At 32.1% G+C, this 19767-nt stretch overlaps 1 protein-coding gene across 19 annotated transcripts in view; it reads left to right on the top strand.

Annotated features, from left to right (window-relative positions):
* LOC127879846 (sushi, von Willebrand factor type A, EGF and pentraxin domain-containing protein 1-like) overlaps positions 1 to 19767 on the top strand; it is a 62366-nt gene that overhangs the window by 23761 nt on the left and 18838 nt on the right. For 6 of the 19 annotated variants that reach the window (XM_052426900.1, XM_052426905.1, XM_052426904.1 and 3 more), the window contains 7 exons: positions 4584 to 4757; positions 5083 to 5256; positions 8007 to 8180; positions 8506 to 8679; positions 13819 to 13992; positions 15838 to 16011; positions 17858 to 18031. In XM_052426900.1, coding sequence (XP_052282860.1) covers positions 4584 to 4757; positions 5083 to 5256; positions 8007 to 8180; positions 8506 to 8679; positions 13819 to 13992; positions 15838 to 16011; positions 17858 to 18031 — 1218 coding nt within the window. The remainder of the gene's footprint in view (positions 1 to 4583; positions 4758 to 5082; positions 5257 to 8006; positions 8181 to 8505; positions 8680 to 13818; positions 13993 to 15837; positions 16012 to 17857; positions 18032 to 19767) is intronic. The other 13 variants (XM_052426908.1, XM_052426899.1, XM_052426911.1 and 10 more) reach the window with 10 other exon arrangements.

Raw genomic sequence — 19767 nt, 5'->3', positions numbered from 1 at the left:
AAAACTGTTACGACTTTATCATGGTCCTTTGTTATTAAAGTGATATTATGGGCATTTTTCACTGTTGAATTGAGCTGAACAGAATAAACACGTCAAAAGAGTAAGTTAACATGTGGTTACTGACCAATTATCTGCAACTCATCTTGCTACCAGTTGTTTATAACAGTATATTTTATATTCGATATTTTACGTGACTCACCCAGTCCTGTAAACCGAAATGATCCGTAAAACAAAATTGTGTCTTTGTGTCGTATAAACGAATCTGCACTAAAGCTAAATTTAGGTTCACATTGTACATGCGTGATCAGTTGTCAAACGAAAGTACGGTTGATAGTCAAATGCATTATTTTTCTCTTTCCGGGATATTGTTCTAGTATGTTGATGCTGCATTAACAAATGTAAGTGTATATGAAGTGAAAACACCAAAAATAAACAACGGTTGCGATAGACACCTATAACTTGTTAGATGCCCATAATATCACTTTAATCTCACTGTAGAACACGTACTTCTATAGAACTGTGTTTATGGAATATGACTACAACTACTATGCGGATAACCCTCATATTGTCACAGCTGTAAACCTTTATGATTACATGATTGTTAAATATTTAGATCTTGGTGGGTATTCAAATAGCTTTCCATAAATACAATCATCAACTGGAATGGTAAGGAAACAAGAAATAGAGCCGTTCTTTAGCTTCTGCTGGATATCATATTCGTAATTGCTGTTTTGCAACAGAAACTATTAGTATTTTAAGCGTTTTTTTTTATTATAGATTAACAGTTTTGTAAGATAAAAACACTGTTAAGTGCGGAATCGTATTTGTTGTTTTTTCTTACCTCTAGAATCAGTTGTTCTACAAAATAAGTATATCATTTAAATTCTGGATTATTTCATTATAGTAATGGATATTCAAACTTGCTCCTGTACATTTGTTTAGAAAATACATGACTCGCCATCGAACAACTTTATTGTATAAATAAATTACTCATGTGCCTAATAGAGTGGCTTGTCGCTACTTAAAAAGGTTTCAATTAAAAAAAAACATATGCTTCTTAAGAATATTTTCGGAGAGCATTATTTAATAAAGACAGAAGACTATCGAGATACTGGTCTCCATAATTATAAAGATTATCACAATTGATAATAACTTTGAAAATATTTTTAAAATATGCCCCATTTTATAGTGTTATGTTTCGAATCAACGAAAGGTTTTAGAGATCTTACATATGAAATTCAGTTAATAAAGTTTTAACTATCGTCCTTAAACTGTTGTATTAGATATTATTGTTTAACCTGTGCATTACCATTTCATACAAATCTAAAACAGATCATTAATCTGGATTACGATACCTGTCGTAAAATATGGCACGATCCTAAAAGTATGATTAAAGACCGGTCATATTGAAAGACTTAATAACTTTTCCCATTTTTATGTATTTATTCATTTTTGCAGTGGCGTTATCACTCCAATGGCAGTTGTTCAAAATGAACACATTTCGGTGAATGTGTTATTGTAATTCAAGCTTGTAAATGTACGTGGCATTGTTAATACAATATCTCAAGTTTTCTGATTATTACCATCAGAAAAGTATTCAGTTTTGCAAATCCATAAAACCTGATTGTTATCAAAGTTATATTGCAATTCGGTACAAATACTTTAGCCTGATAATACATTTAAAATTTAGATAAGTGAATCACTAGTTCCATCCAGATGAAAGTTGTTTCATCTTTAAATTGAGACAGTTTGTAATTGTAGTTTCTTTTAGAGTCCTTTTATATTAGCATTTAATCTTAATTTTGGACTGATACAATTTTCCCGCATAAAATGAGCATGTGGTAGCAAAAGGGATAATCAATCTACCAGGCATATCAAGAAAAACATTTATACTGAACCTACGCATGAAAGACTGTGGTGCGTTTTGGACGCCACTTCAACCATGTTTTAACGGGAATAAAAAAAAGCTTGAATAGCTTGAATAACTGTGGTTGACCATTCAATGGTAACAAAGGGCGTCCGAAAAACGATCACGTCGTTTCTTTCGTCTTCTTTTAATATGTTTCTTCTACATTCTCTAGTTTGTTTGGCAGACATGTATCTTCGCTTGTCGGTAGCACCATCTTTAAATCGCAGTTTTAACGCAATAAAATCTCAACAAACAGGTTAAGGTTGCTGTTGGGGCGCCGTTAACGTTCGAAGCAAACATAAACTTAAAGGAACAATTTTAATCAGTTCAATATGGATTTTGTCTCGGAAAAATAATGTTCAACAGTTTACTGAAATTATCGCAACGATATTGCAAATGACACACATTGATTTTCGTACGGACTTCAAAGAACATTATTTAATGTATGTATCTGGAAAGGATGATAATATATTATATGCATTAAGTTGCTTAATTTATTGCATTATAAAGCAGCTTGCATTATTCTTGATGATGATTAACAAAAAGAAGTGTTTATTGTTCTTTATCTTAAATTTAATCCGAGGCAGGTTCCTTGCCTTGCATCGGAGTGGTTACGACGCGTCTCAAATATAAATGAAAACTAAAAATAAACATATCAATTGTTTCACAAAAAGGCTTTGTTTAATTCGATAACAATTACGGTATTATTCACAAAACATTAAACGCTTTAATAACTTCGCGTAATATAATTATTAATTTATCAAAGACTTTTAAAGCATTCAATACAATTTGCATTCTTTTGTCTCGGTGACTAATTTAATTTTAATTTCACTCGTTTTTCAACTGAATGGTTAAGAGGGCCATTAAAAAAAAATCATAGGAATGAAAACTACTGTCACATAATTTTAGCTATTTAGTTCCCATGTGTGAACATTTTATATTTATTCTTTTGAAAAAGTATCATCATTATTTTCACTGTCTCATATAAGTCTAAGTATTTTTATAAATATATTGCTTTAAAGTAATTGTATTATCGTTGAAAACTACGTTGATCATTTATACAATATTTCAATTTCATTGACAAAAATAAACACAGATGCTAAAAATATATTAAGATCATTACTGAAAAGATTATGGGAACCCAGGCACTAACCTCCACCATTACGAAACAAATCAAAGAACTGACAGTACTGGTGTGACGATGCTTTTGAAGAGGATGGATATAAAAGCATCAATTTAAGTTTATCTACATCACCACGATTGTGTATGTGGGTACAAAAATTTTGGGTACGAAAAAAATGGGTACGAAAATTTTGGGTACAAAAATTATTCAAAAAAAAAAGTGGTACATAAAACAATTTGGTTACGAAATTATTATTTTTTTAATTTGGGTACGAAAAACAAAATGGGTACGAAACAAAATTTGGGTACGAAAATAAATTGGGTACGAAAAAAAATGGGGGTACGGGGAAGTAGTTTCCGTGCGGAACTTGACCCATTCAGCGAAACTGGGAGGCGGGTTACATTCTCGATCAAATATAACAAGAAATATCTTTAAAAAGATATTCGAGGTGTATTTTCTGTACCACTTATCTAAAAAAAACGTTCTGTTACAGTAAAACGTTTGAGGATTATAACATTACGATACGCAGCAGATATATTCAAAACTTGACATGCTCTTTTATTACACCATGCTCTTTAATTTCACATGTATATCATACCAAACTTTATATTTCGTTGTTTCCTTTCCTAAGTTAATGATGTTATGTGTACAATCGTGATTTCACATGCCCATGTGCATGAACATATAATTTTTCTCTTTTGATTATTGTTTCTTTTCAACTCAATAAGCTTAGGCATGTTTGTTCATTAAGTACGGCAATAATTTCATGATGATTCCGGAAAGTAGGTATGAGCACATAGTCGAATACGACTTGAATACGTGAGTTCGCCCATGAACAAATGGTAAGGTTAACTCATTCTCCGCGATATGACCTAATATGTGTTTAAAACAGCAAACAGTATCCAACAAACGAATACATTATCAAACATAGTGTGTGCACTGATGTGGCTCTGTAATTTATGTTTGAAAAGTTTATTAAATATGCAAAATGAGAGAGCACGCATAAGGGCGAGTTTTATAGATGTCGCACGGCTATTATGCTGCTTATATACCAAACCCGCTATAACGTGTACAAATAGCAGGTTCGAAATAATTCGTTTTCTTTACACTCATGATCGCGTTAACGTTAATTATACACGTTTTCATTCGCAATTTATTTACGGACTCACGACAAATGTCAAATACAATACAAAACATGCATAGTTGTTTCATTGATCTATGAACATATAATGGATTGAATATAACTAATTTAAAATTAACTTTTTCAAACTATTATTAAATATTTTCCCCAGAATATGCTGTCCTATTTATAGCTGAGCTTCCTTTACCTTTATCAATGATAATCAGCGAGGTATGTAGATTAGAAAAATCGAGCTCGGACTGGCTCGATTTTTTACATCTATATTTTTAAAAGTTCAATGTATGTGTATTCTTAGTTGAGAATTTGCATCGCAAAATAATCAATTATGACATTCACTTTCCGTTAAACTCGTGATAATATGCCCATCTGCTTCACCATAGTGAGACATTCTAAACGATCGTATACTTCAGATTGCCATACCTTTCCCATTAACGTACATGGGCACGTATCCACGAATTCCACCACATATAGGACGTCCGTGACAATCACGTGTGATACAGGCTACAACCTCAACGGAAATAGCACGTCTATATGTGAGAGCAATGGACATTGGAGCAGTATTGGGCAAACGTGTTCCCTTGTTGGTAAGTAATTTGGCAACTAAAGTATCGGATTGTTGTATAAGAAACGTTTCATAAATTGAATGAGAATGTATTCATAAATGTAATACTTTATTCACTACATTTTATTTCCATACATCACAGCTGATTTTAATTATAAGAAAATAGTTTAAGGTTATAAATATATCCCAATCTATCTAAAGAAAATATAACGATCCGTAGTAAAGGGTCTCATCATGACGTATGGGATGTTTTCAATATTGAATTCATGGCTTTAGTGTACATCTATCTTTAACCTACACAATGTCAACATTCAAATGACCTATCTTAAAGTCACCATCTGTTGCAGATTGTAAACAACACCCCGTCCCTTCATACGGACGTCTGTCAACAAGCTCCACCACGTACGGGAGTGTCGTCACAATCATATGTGATACTGGCTACATAATTAGCGGAAATAGTACGTCATCATGTGAAAGCAATGGACGCTGGAGTGGCTCTGCACAACGTTGTACTCCTATTGGTAAGTAATTTGAGGACTAGCACATTTCGCTTTGATGCTAAACCAATTTGTCAACTTAATTATTAAATGTGTGCAAACAAATATAACAATTTTTTTCTTATAAATCATTTTATAACAATCATACATTATGCTGTCATACACGGATGGATGATCGACGCTTTGTCGATCCCATGTTTGGTTAAATGTGTAAGAACAAGAAATTAAGACGATTACTTAATGAATAATCAAGAAACTAGAACAGTTTTTAAAACAATATTAACCTGATCAAACTACAACGACGCTGATAACACAATTTCATTTAATTCGGATCATTGTTGTTCAAGATCTCGTACGGAAACTAAAAATTCGTTAAAGGGCAGTTCAACAGTAAAAACGATTAAAGCAGAAAAAAAACTTACACTATACACGTGTCAATCCAGAAGAAAACATTAGATAAAAGTTAATTACATTTTTTCATTGAATTTATTAAAGGACAATAAGCGCCTGACAAGTAATTGGAAGTGAACGAATAAAAATATGGACATATCCGCCTTATATAGATGTTGCACATGACGTGGAATAAAATCAGAAACATAAGTTTTTCTTGCGGGTTCTTGTTTGTTCGTTACTTGTCTCCTATGAAGATCTTCGGAACTAAATATTGTCTCTAAACAATCAAAGTAAACCATTACTTTCTGTTGATGCGTGTACATAAGTATGAGTGAATTCAAAAAGCATCCATAATTTCTTATAAACGTGTAAATTTGCATCAATACATTAAATTAACTACCATACTTTATTTTAGTACAGGTCAATTATTACCGCAGACTTCACGAAAGATTCGCATCTTTTTGTATAATATTATACGTTCAAGACCGTATGCATGATGCTACTGCAAGCGAATATAAAAACACCCGTTGGTGATGTTTTTAGTATCAAGCAGATAAATTTGTTTATGTAACGAAGGTGTTATATAACTACATACTAACTAAATAGCATTATTTACCACGAAGAAATAACCAAAATATTAACATGTAAATTAGCATTTGGAAGTTACAGATTTATACAAACTGACATTTGTAATGGTAAAACGCCACAAACCGATGTTTTGCAGTGTTTAACTGCACATAAACACTTAAAATCAACGAATAGTTCGTTCAATATTTCGAAAAATTAAATAAACACTTAAACAATCAATGTTGTTCAAAGCAATAGCCAAAATTTCAACACTAGATGTGGTCTGATAACATAGATTTAACAAGATACAAAAATTTCTTTTTTCTTTTATGTGGATTAATATACTCAATACATGCACACGTACAATAATAGTGTTCGTGTGTCGTATGAATAGATTAAAATGGAATATATTGTGCCACAAAAAATAATAACGAGCATTTTCTATCTCGTTAAATTTATGATTCCATCCCACATCTAGCGTTGGCATTTTGCGATTGATTTAAGGAACACTGATTTTTTTATGAGTGAACTTTATTTTACGAAATATATTGCGAAATATTGTTTGATTTTGAGTATTTATTTTACTGTAAATATATCTAAGAATGTTAATATTCTTTAAGACGCTCTTTGTAATATTTATTTTATACCTACCACAAAGTTACAAGCTTTAGTATTTTTTCACTTCTCCCCCGTCTTGAGTAAGTGACGTTAGTCCCGATATTGCGTAAACTCAACTCCTCTTTAACTTATTGATTTTATCCAATAACTCGCTGCAAAATAAGCCAAATGCGTAAGTGGTCGGAATGAAAGGAATGTCGATTTAAACCAGTTTTGGCATTATTAAGACCCGTAGTCCACAAAGTTATGTGTAAATATCTCGTGAACTAACATAATGATATTTGCAAAACTGTTACGACTTTATCATGGTCCTTTGTTATTAAAGTGATATTATGGGCATTTTTCACTGTTGAATTGAGCTGAACAGAATTAACACGTCAAAAGAGTAAGTTAACATGTGGTTACTGACCAATTATCTGCAACTCATCTTGCTACCAGTTGTTTAAAAAATTATATTTTATATTCGATATTTTACGTGACTCACCCAGTCCTGTAAACCGAAATGATCCGTAAAACAAAATTGTGTCTTTGTGTCGTATAAACGAATCTGCACTAAAGCTAAATTTAGGGTTATATTGTACATGCGTGATCAGTTGTCAAACGAAAGTACGGTTGATATTCAAATTCATTATTTTTCTCTATCCGGGAAATTGTTCTAGTATGTTGATGCTGCATTAACAAATGTAAGTGTATATGAAGTGAAAACACCAAAAATAAACAACGGTTGCAATAGACACCTATACATTGTTAGATGCCCATAATATCACTTTAATCTCACTGTAGAACACGTACTTCTATAGAAATGTGTTTATGGAACATTATTACTATGCGGATAACCCTCATATTGTCACAGCTGTAAACCTTTATGATTACATGATTGTTAAATATTTATATCTTGGTGGGTATTCAAATAGCTTTCCATAAATACAATCATCAACTGGTATGGTAAGAAAACAAGAAATAGAGCAATATATGTCTGTGCTTTTAAACGTTCACTTCAAAGGATCTCAAAACCAAATTGAAAACAGTTTTTTATGTTCAAGTCTATATTTTTAAAAGTTCTATGTAAGTGTATTCTTAGTTAACATTTTGCGTCGCAAAATAATCAATTATGACATTCTTTTTCCGTTAAACTCGTGATAATATGCCCATCTGCTTCACCATAGTGAGACATTCTAAACGATCGTATACTTCAGATTGCCATACCTTTCCCATTAATGTACATGGGCACGTATCCACGAATTCCACCACATATAGGACTTCCGTAACAATCACGTGTGATACAGGCTACAACCTCAACGGAAATAGCACGTCTATATGTGAGAGCAATGGACATTGGAGCAGTATTGGGCAAACGTGTTCCCTTGTTGGTAAAGAATTTGGCGACTAAAGTATCGGATTGTTGTATAAGAAACGTTTCATAAATTGAATGAGAATGTATACATAAATGTAATACTTTATTCACTACATTTTATTTCCATACATCACAGCTGATTTTAATTATAAGAAAATAGTTTAAGGTTATAAATATATCCCAATCTATCTATAAAAAATATAACGATCCCTAGTAAAGGGTCTTATCATGACGTATGGGTTGTATTCAATATTGAATTCATGGCTTTAGTGTACCTCTATCTTTAACCTACACAATGTCAACATACAAATGACCTATCTAAAATTCAACATCTGTTGCAGATTGTAAACAATACCCCGTCCCTTCATACGCACGTCTGTCAACCAACTCCACCACGTACGGGACTGTCGTCACAATCACATGTGATACCGGCTACATAATTAGCGGAAATAGTAGGTCATCATGTGAAAGCAATGGGCGCTGGAGTGGCTCTGCACAACGTTGTACTCCTATTGGTAAGTAATTTGAGGACTAGCACCTTTCGGTTTGATGCTAAACCAATTTGTCAACGTAATTATAAAATGTTTACTAACAATTATAACAATTTGATTCTTATCAATAATTTTATAACAATCATACATTATGCTGTCAATCACGCATGGATGCTCGACGCTTTGTCGATCCCAAATTTGGTTTAATGTGTAAGGACAAGAAATTAAGACGATTACTTCATGAATTATCAAGAAACTAAAACAGTTTTTCGAACACTATTTACCTGATCAAACTGAAGCGACGCTAATAGCAACATTTCATTTAATTCAGATCATTGTTGTTCAACATCTCGTACGGAAACTAAACATTCGTTAAAGGGCAGTTCAACAGTAAAAATGATTAAAGCAGAAAAAAACTGACAATATACGTGAGTCAATTCAGAAGAAGACATTAGATAAAACTTAGTTACATTTTTTCATCGAATTTATTAAAGGACAATAAGCGCCTGATAAATAATTGGAAGTGTACGAATAAAAATATGGATATATCCGCCTTATATAGATGTTGCACATGACGTGGAATAAAATCAGAAACATAAGTTTTTATTGCGAGTATTTGTTCGTTCGTTTCTTGTCTCCTATGAAGATCTTCGGAACTAATTTTTTTATCTAAACAATCAAAGAAAACCAATACCCCCTGTTGATGCGTGTACATTAGTAAGAGTGAATTCAAAAAGCATCCATAATTTCTTATAAACGTGTAAATTTGCATCAATGCATTACATTAACTTCCATACTTTCTTTTAGTACCGGTCAATTATTACCGTAGACTTCACGAAAGATTCGCATCTTATTGTATAATAGTATACGTTCATGATCGCACGCATGATGCTACAGCAAACGGATATAAAAACACCCTTTAGTGATGTGTGTAGTATCAAGCAGGTATATTTGGTTATGTAACACATGTGGTATATAACTACACAATAACTAAATAATATTATTTACCCGGAAGAAATAACCAAAATACTAACATGTAAATTAGCATTTGGAAGTTACAGATTTATATAATGAATAACATTTGAAATGGTAAAACGCCACAAACCGATGTTTTGCAGTGTTTAACTGCACATAAACACTCAAAATAAACGAACAGTTCGTACAATATGTCGAAAAATAAAGTAAACAAATAAAACACCAAAGCTGTTTATAGCAATAGCCAAAATTTCAACACAAGATGTGGTCTGATAACATAGATTTAACAAGATACAAAAAAAAATCTATTTTTGTGGGACAATATATTCAACACATGCACACGTACAATAATAGTGTTCGTGTGTCGTATGGATAGATTAAAATGTAATAAATTGTGCCACAAAAAATAATAAGCATTTTCTATCTCGTTAAATGTATGATTCCATCCCACATCTAGCGTTGGCATTTTGCTTTTGATTTAAGGAACACTGATTCTTTTATGAGTGAAATTTATTTTACGAAATATATTGCGAAATATTGGTTGATTTTGAGTATTTATTTTACTGTAAGGCCAGAGTTTTATTATTTTTTGTTCAACGGGATTTTTTTTTGAAAGTTTGAGTAGGAGGAGGGAAAAAAACGTTTCGTAGGACAAAAAAAAAATAATAAAATTAAAAATATTTTATGTTTGAAAGTTACTAAAAACAGTTTTAAAAACTACCTGTAAACTTGCTTGGTATTGCCAGACAGTCCCCAGTCAGTATAAAGTGTGAGGGGACTCAAAAAAAGTTCAAAACATGAAAAGAAGTTAAATGTTTTAAGTAGCAACCCATATATAAATTTTAACTCACAAAAATCTTTAATGTTTTGATACTAACTAACTTAAAGATCTCATTAAATCCTGCTCAGAATCAGATCAGTTTAAATTATTTATTTATCTCAACTTCTTTGAAAGTTACATGTATGGTAACTTGAAACCTAGGAAAAATAGCCATTTTGGTGATTTTTTTTCCTTATATTAAGCTTTCAAGTTGTTATTCGATTCACAGATCCGAGTTTTATAACTTTAAGTTTCTTTTTTCTGTATTTTTTTTCTATACCGATACATGGTACAAAGTTGAAATTTGGCATACTGATCGCATTTTTCCTGTAGATTACCATAAAAGCATTATTTTCTTGATCACAAATGGGTATAGTACCCTTATTTTCATTGAGTGACAATTTGGGTTGTGCTTTTTTCATAAATATATTGTCGAAAAGCATAACATCACAACATTTGCTTTTTAATGGTGAAATTCTTAAATAAGTCAATACTACATTAAACAAGTAAACTGCAATAATTTTAAGTGCTTACATATGGTACGATTCAATAAAACAAAATAAAATAAAATCTCAATATTTCAATACTAAAACAGTCAAGGACAATTTAGAGAATTATTTTTTGATTTCCTTTAAGTAGAAATAACCCTTCCTCGTTCGAACGGCATATATTTGCACAGAGCCATTAGCAGTTTGCACTGAGTCGACTGACTCACCAATTGTTTAAACAGTTTTCTTTTTTACACACACATTAAAGTCTTTTCTCAGTAATTGTTCAACCGTTTGAAAACTTGGAGCTTTCTTCTTACTACTAACTTCTTTTAACACTCAAGAACAATGTTTACTTTTGATGTCTGAGTTGATGGGAGCTAGCACATTCTTACAGTCATTATTTAACATACAGAGCATTTCTACAAAATGTCTTAAGGTATAACCATTCTTCTTCGTGCAGTTGAATATTTCAATGACGATTCCATTTGTCAATGAACTGGGTTTTTCAACTTGCTTGGTTCTGGATCTGGATGGGTACTTTGCAGGGACCTTCGGCATCGGCACAACGGTAGAGAGGCGGGTCAGGTTAGTCACACTGTAGGACAGTTGACCTGAAACGCAAACTGTGTCTGCGCGCAATTAGTTTTCTTCTAGATTATTCCACTTCATTTATGTCTTCTGGAAAAAAAATAGTTTTTATATAGTAGGGTTTAACACTTGATTTGTATGAAACACATAGAGTTTTTTGCTAGAGTAATTTTCAACGATGTCATCTGCTTTTAAGTCTGAGAAAGTCTTAGGGGGATCTCTGCATTTAGATTGCTGGACTGGGGTAAGGAAGTCTTAGCTTGGCATGGCTGGTACCTGCCCTAAACCACCTTTTAAAAGAAGATTTTGTCCGTTGGCCTTTCTTTTCTCCTGGATGGAGTTGCAGCATAGTCCCACTTCCTGCTGAAGGGATCTGGATACTCCATCGTTACTCTTTGCAGTCTTTCACCTTTAACACAGCCAGACACACTGAAAAAATAACAAAACATATCAAATATTTATAAAATAATAAAATGCATATAAAATCGTTTTGATGTCGTTTTCCTCCAATATTCTTGCAGCTTTGCAAAATCGCGAAAAAAATGGTACGAACACGCGAATAAAATTTCGTACCCGATTCAAACAATCCATTTAATTACGTAAATACTAATAGAAAAAAGTATTCATTTATTGGTTTTGATATAAACAGCCATTTGAATGCGATTATTTGCATGCATAACACGGTACTGAAATATTCATTCAGAAAATGGTTATATGATTTGCGTGTCAAATTGACAAATCGCGAACGCCATCGATTCGAAAAGCTGGTTTAAATATTTATAGTATGATTTTTTAAATATATTTCAACCATAATTAATCAGAAAATGACCATAACAAACCTTTTCTGGTGTTTTCTGTATAGTTAACGCGAGTATGGTATGAATTCCGACTAATATGAAAGATACCGATTAGCGAAGCAAAACAAAAATGGCGCCTCCCTCTTGCAGGTAAATCGAGGTCAAATGGTATATTCTCATTTGCGGACAATAATTTTGATAATTTAAGTTAGACTATTTAGTTTTTAGAACTACGTTCGAAATTTTGATCGGTTCATCCTAAGTCATTTTATTCAACGTCAAAGTCGGGTACTATTTTCTCGGCGAAAGGTGGTCCTACGTCAATTTTGAAAACATTGTAGTAAAGTTCAATTATTCGTGAACAAGATGACGTCCATCTCATATATATATATACATGATGTTTGACATATCCGCATTCCTGCAAGTAGTCCGAAAATCGGTATGACTCGGTTGCGATATTTCTTTCATAAATTTCTCAATTAACAGCATATTTAGTTAACATTATGAAATAAAAGTGAAATAAAATTTATATGCATGATAAGATAAAACATTTCTCTTTTAATAACTTTTTTATAAAGACCACTTTGTTTTGGATACGGAGGAAAAAATAAAAATAAAATTATTTTTTTCTGTTTTATTTTTATTTCACTTTTCCGAAAATTGGATACGGCGCTCCCGTTAAAAAGAAGATCAAAAAACTCTGGCCTAAATATATCTTAGAATGTTAATATTCTTTAAAATGCTCTTTTTAATATTTTTATTATACCTACCACAAAGTTACAAGCTCTAGTAATGTTTCACTTCTCCCCCGTCTTGAGTAAGTGACGTTAGTCCCGATATTGCGTAAACTCAACTCCTCTTTAACTTTTAGATTTCATCCAATAACTCCCTGCAAAATAATGCACATGCGTACGTGGTCGGGATGAAAGGAATGTCGGATGAAACAAGTTTCGGCATAATTAAGACCCATAGTCCACAAAGTTATGTGTAAACATCCTGTGAACTAACATAATGATATTTGCAAAACTGTTACGACTTTATTATGGTCCTTTGTTATTAATCTCACTGTAGAACACGTTCATCTATAGAACTGTGTTTATTGAACATTTCTACAACTACTATGCGGGTAACCCTCATCTTGTCACAGCTGCAATCCTTTATGATTACATGATTGTGTAAAGTATTTAGATCTTGGCGGGTATTCAAATAGCTTTCCATAAATACACTCATCAACTGGAGTGGTAAAGAACAAGAAATAAAGCAATACATGTCTGTTCTTTTAAACGTTCACTTCAAAGAACCTCAAAACCAAATTGAAAACAGTTTATTATGTTCAAGTCTATTTTTTAATAAAGTACAATGTATGTTTATTCTTAATGAAGATTTGGCATCGCAAAATAATCAATTATGACATTCACTTTCCGTTTAACTCGTAATAATATGCCTATCTGCTTCACTATAGTGAGACATTCAAAACGATCGTATACTTCAGATTGCCATACCTTTCCCATTAATGTACATGGGCATGTGTCCACGAATTCCACCACATATAAGACTTCCGTGATAATCACGTGTGAAACAGGCTACAACCTCTACGGAAATAGCACGTCAATATGTGAGAGCAATGGACATTGGAGCAGTATTGGGCAAACGTGTACCCCTGTTGGTAAGTAATTTGGCGACTAAATTATCCGAGTGTTATATAAGACGCATTTAATAAATTGAATGTAAATGTTTACATAAATGTAATACTTTATTCACAACATTTTATTTCTATACATCATAGCTGATTATAATTCAAAGTTAAATGTTTTAAGGATTTATATATGCATCTATATCCCAGTCTATATACAGAAAATATAACGATCTCTAGAAAAGCGTCTCATCATGACGTACGGATGTATTCAATATTGAATTCATGCTTTCCTTTTGATGCGTGTACATTAGTATCAATGCATTCAAAAAAACATAATTTCTTTTACACGTGTAAATTTGCATCAAGGCATTAAAATTACTCCCATACTTTCTTTTAGTACCGGTCAATTATTACCGTAGACTTTACGAAAGATTCGCAATTTTTTGTATAATATTATACGTTCATGATCGAACGCATGATGCTACTGCAAACGGATATAAAAACACTGTTTAGTGATGATTTTGGTATCAAGCAGGAATATTTGTTTATATAACGCAGATGGTATATAACTACATAATAACTAAAGAAAATTATTTACCACGAGAAATAACCAACATACTCACATGTAAATTAACATCTGGAAGTCATATATTTATATAGATTGACATTTGTAATGGTAAAACGCCACAAACCGATGTTTTGCACTGTTTATCTACACACAAACACTCAAAATCAGCGAATAGTTCGTACAATATTTCGAAAATAAAGTTACCACATAAAAAAGTTTTTTATAGCAATAGCCAAAATGTCAACGCTAGATGTGGTCTGGTAACATAGATTTAACAAAATAAAAAAAAACGTTTTTCTTTTTTGTGCGACAATATATATTCAATATATTCAACACATGTTCATGTACAATATGAGTGTTCGTGTGTCGTATGAATAGACATCGTTGCAGGAAATCAAAATGGAATTTTTGTGCCACAAAAAATAATAACGACCATTTTTTTCTTGTTAAATCTATGTTACCATACCACATCTAGAATTGACATTTTGCTATTGCTTTAAGGAACATTGATTATTTATGGATGAACTTTATTTTACGAAATATTTTGCGAAATATCCGTTAATCTTGAGTATTTATGTTTATATCTTTTAAGATGCTCTTTGTAATATTTATGTTATGGCACCAACAAAGTTACAAGCTTTGAAAAATTTTCACTTGTCCCCTGTATTTAGTAAGTTACGTTAGTCCCGATATTGCGTAAACTTCACCTGATAACTCAATGCAAAATAAGCAAATTGAGTAAGTGTTCGGATTGAAAGGAATGTCGGATAAAACCAGTTTGGCATTATTAAGACCCGTAGTCTACAAAGTTAAGTATGAACATCTTCTCGAGAACTAACAGAATGGTATATGCAAACGTATAACGACTGAATCGTGTTCCTTTGTTATTTATCTCACAGTAGAGCACGTACTTCTATAAAAATGTGTTTATTGAACATTACTACAACTACTATGCGGATTACCCTCATAGTGTCATAGCTGAAAACCTTTATGAATACATAATTGTAAAGTATTTAGATCTTTGCGGGTATTCAAACAGCTTTTTAAATACTATCATCAATTGGAATGGAAGGAAACAAGAAATAAAGAAATATATGCATGTGCGTTTAAACGTTCACTTCAAAGGATATCAAACCAAATTTAAAACAGTTAATTATATTCAAGTCTATATTTTACCAAAGTTCTATGTATGCATATACGACCATCGCAAAAAAAATCGATTATGGCATTCACTTTCCCTTACACTCGTAATATTATTCCCATCTGCTTCACTATAGTGAGGCATTCAAACCGATCGTATATTTCAGATTGTCATACCTTTCCCATTACTCTACATGGGCATGTGTCCACGAATTCCACCACATATAGGACTTCCGTCACAATCACGTGTGATACAGGCTACAACCTCAACGGAAATAGCACGTCAATATGTGAGAGCAATGGCCATTGGAACAGTATTGGGCAAACGTGTACCCCTGTTGGTAAGTAATTTGGCGACTAAATTATCCGAGTGTTATATAAGACGCATTTAATCAATTGAATGTAAATGTTTACATAAATGTTATACTTTATTCACTACGTTTTATTTCTATACATCATAGCTGATTATAATTCCAAGTTAAATGTTTCAAGGATTTATATATACATCTATATCCCAATCTATATACAGAAAATATAACGATCTCTAGAAAAGCGTCTCATCATGACGTACGGATGTATTCAATATTGAATTCATGCCTTCCTTTTGATGCGTGTACATTAGTATCAATGCATTCAAAAAAACATAATTTCTTTTACACGTGTTAATTTGCATCAAGGCATTAAAGTTACCCCCATATTTTCTTTTAGTACCGGTCAATTATTACCGTAGACTTTACGAAAGATTCGCATCTTTTTGTATAATAGTATACGTTCATGATCGTACGCATGATGCTACTGCAAACGGATATAAAAACACCCTTTAGTGATGATTTTAGTATCAAGCAGGTATATTTGTTTATGTAACGCAGATGGTATATAACTACATAATAAACAAAGAAAATTATTTACCACGAGAAATAACCAACATACTCACATGTAAATGAACATCTGGAAGTCAAATATTTATACAGATTGACATTTGTAATGGTAAAACGCCACAAACCGATGTTTTGCACTGTTAAACGGCACACAAACACTCAAAATCAGCGAATAGTTCGTACAATATTTCGAAAATATAGTTACCACATAAAAAAGTTCTTTATAAAAATAGCCAAAATGTCAACGCTAGATGTGGTCTGGTAACATAGATTTAACAAAATAAAAAAATCCGTTTTTCTTTTTTGTGCGACAATATATATTCAATATATTCAACACATTTTCAGGTACAATATTAGTGTTCGTGTTTCGTATGAATAGACATTGTTGCAGGAAATCAACATGGATTTTTTGTGCCACAAAAAATAATAACGATCATTTTTTTCTTGTTAAATCTATGTTACCATACCACATCTAGAATTGACATTTTGCTATTGCTTTAAGGAACACTAATTATTTATGGATGAACTTTATTTTACGAAACATTTTGAGAAATATCCGTTAATCTTGAGTATTTATGTTTATATCTTTTAAGATGCTCATTGTTATATTTATGTTATGCCTCCAACAAAGTTACAAGCTTTGAAAATTTTTCACTTCTCCCCTGTCTTTAGTAAGTTACGTTAGTCCCGATATTGCGTAAACTTCACCTGATAACTCGCTGCAAAATAAGCAAATTGAGTAAGTGTTCGGATTGAAAGGAATGTCGGATAAAACCAGTTTGGCATTATTAAGACCCGTAGTCTACCAAGTTATTTGTGAACATCTTCTCGAGGACTAACAGAGTGGTATATGCAAACGTATAACGACTGTATCGTGTTCCTTTGTTATTTATCTCACAGTAGAGCACGTACTTCTATAAAAATGTGTTTATTGAACATTACTACAACTACTATGCGGATTACCCTCATAGTGTCATAGCTGAAAACCTTTATGAATACATGATTGTAAAGTATTTAGATCTTGGCGGGTATTCAAACAACTTTCTAAATACTATCATCATTTGAAATGGAAGGAAGCAAGAAATAAAGAAATATATGCATGTGCGTTTAAACGTTCACTTCAAAGAATATCAAACCAAATTTAAAACAGTTAATTATATTCAAGTCTATATTTTACCAAAGTTCTATGAATGTATATACGACCATCGCAAAAAAAAATCGATTATGACATTCACTTTCCGTTACACTCGAAATATTATGCCCATCTGCTTCACTATAGTGAGGCATTCAAACCGATCGTATATTTCAGATTGTCATACCTTTCCCATTACTCTACATGGGCATGTGTCCACGAATTCCACCACATATAGGACTTCCGTGACAATCACGTGTGATACAGGCTACAACCTCAACGGAAATAGCACGTCAATATGTGAGAGCAATGGCCATTGGAGCAGTATTGGGCAAACGTGTACCCCTGTTGGTAAGTAATTTGGCGACTAAACTATCCGAGTGTTATATAAGACGCATTTAATTAATTGAATGTAAATGTTTACATAAATGTAATACTTTATTCACTACATTTTATTTCTATACATCATAGCTGATTATAATTTCAAGATAAATGTTTCAAGGATTTATATATACATCTATATCCCAATATATATACAGAAAATATAACGATCTCTAGAAAAGCGTCTCATCATAACGTACGGATGTTTTCAATAATGAATTCATGCCTTCCTTTTGATGCGTGTACATTAGTATCAATGCATTCAAAAAACATAATTTCTTTTACACGTGTTAATTTGCATCAAGGCAATAAAGTTACTCCCATACTTTCTTTTAGTACCGGTCAATTATTACCGTAGACTTTACGTAAGATTCGCATCTTTTTGTATAATATTATACGTTCATGATCGTACGCATGATGCTACTGCAAACGGATATAAAAACACCCTTTAGTGATGATTTTAGTATCAAGCAGGTATATTTGTTTATTTAACGCAGATGGTATATAACTACATAATAACTAAAGAAAATTATTTACCACGAGAAATAACCAACATACTCACATGTAAATTAACATCTGGAAGTCATATATTTATACAGATTGACATTTGTAATGGTAAAACGCCACAAACCGATGTTTTGCACTGTTTAACTGCACACAAACACTCAAAATCAGCGAATAGTTCGTACAATATTTCGAAAATAAAGTTACCACATAAAAAAGATCTTTATAACAATAGCCAAAATGTCAACGCTAGATGTGGTCTGGTAACATAGATTTAACAAAATAAAAAAATCCGTTTTTCTTTTTTGTGCGACAATATATATTCAATGTATTCAACACATGTTCATGTACAATATTAGGGTTTGTGTGTCGTATGAATAGACATTGTTGCAGGAAATCAACATGGAATTTTTGTGCCACAAAAAATAATAACGATCATTTTGTTCTTGTTAAATCTATGTAACCATACCACATCTAGATTTGACATTTTGCTATTGCTTTAAGGAACACTGATTATTTATGGATGAACTTTATTTTACGAAACATTTTGAGAAATATCCGTTAATCTTGAGTATTTATGTTTATATCTTTTAAGATGCTCTTTGTTATATTTATGTTATGCCTCCAACAAAGTTACAAGCTTTGAAAATTTTTCACTTCTCCCCTGTCTTTAGTAAGTTACGTTAGTCCCGATATTGCGTAAACTTCACCTGATAACTCGCTGCAAAAAAAAGCAAATTGAGTAAGTGTTCGGATTGAAAGGAATGTCGGATAAAACCAGTTTGGCATTATTAAGACCCGTAGTCTAACAAGTTATTTGTGAACATCTTCTCGAGAACTAACAGAATGGTATATGCAAACGTATAACGACTGTATCGTGTTCCTTTGTTATTTATCTCACAGTAGAGCACGTACTTCTATAAAAATGTGTTTATTGAACATTACTACAACTTCTATGCGGATTACCCTCATAGTGTCATAGCTGAAAACCTTTATGAATACATGATTGTTAAGTATTTAGATCTTGGCGGGTATTCAAACAACTTTCTAAATACTATTATTAATTGGAATGGAAGGAAACAAGAAATAAAGAAATATATGCATGTGCGTTTAAACGTTCACTTCAACGGATATCAAACTAGATTTAAAACAGTTAATTATATTCAAGTCTATATTTTACCAAAGTTCTATGTATGTATATA

Source organism: Dreissena polymorpha, chromosome 4, assembly GCF_020536995.1.
Source record: "Dreissena polymorpha isolate Duluth1 chromosome 4, UMN_Dpol_1.0, whole genome shotgun sequence".
Lineage (NCBI taxonomy): Eukaryota > Metazoa > Mollusca > Bivalvia > Myida > Dreissenidae > Dreissena > Dreissena polymorpha.
The sequence above is the reverse complement of the archived record's forward strand: the minus strand, read 5'-3'. Positions and strand labels throughout refer to the sequence as shown.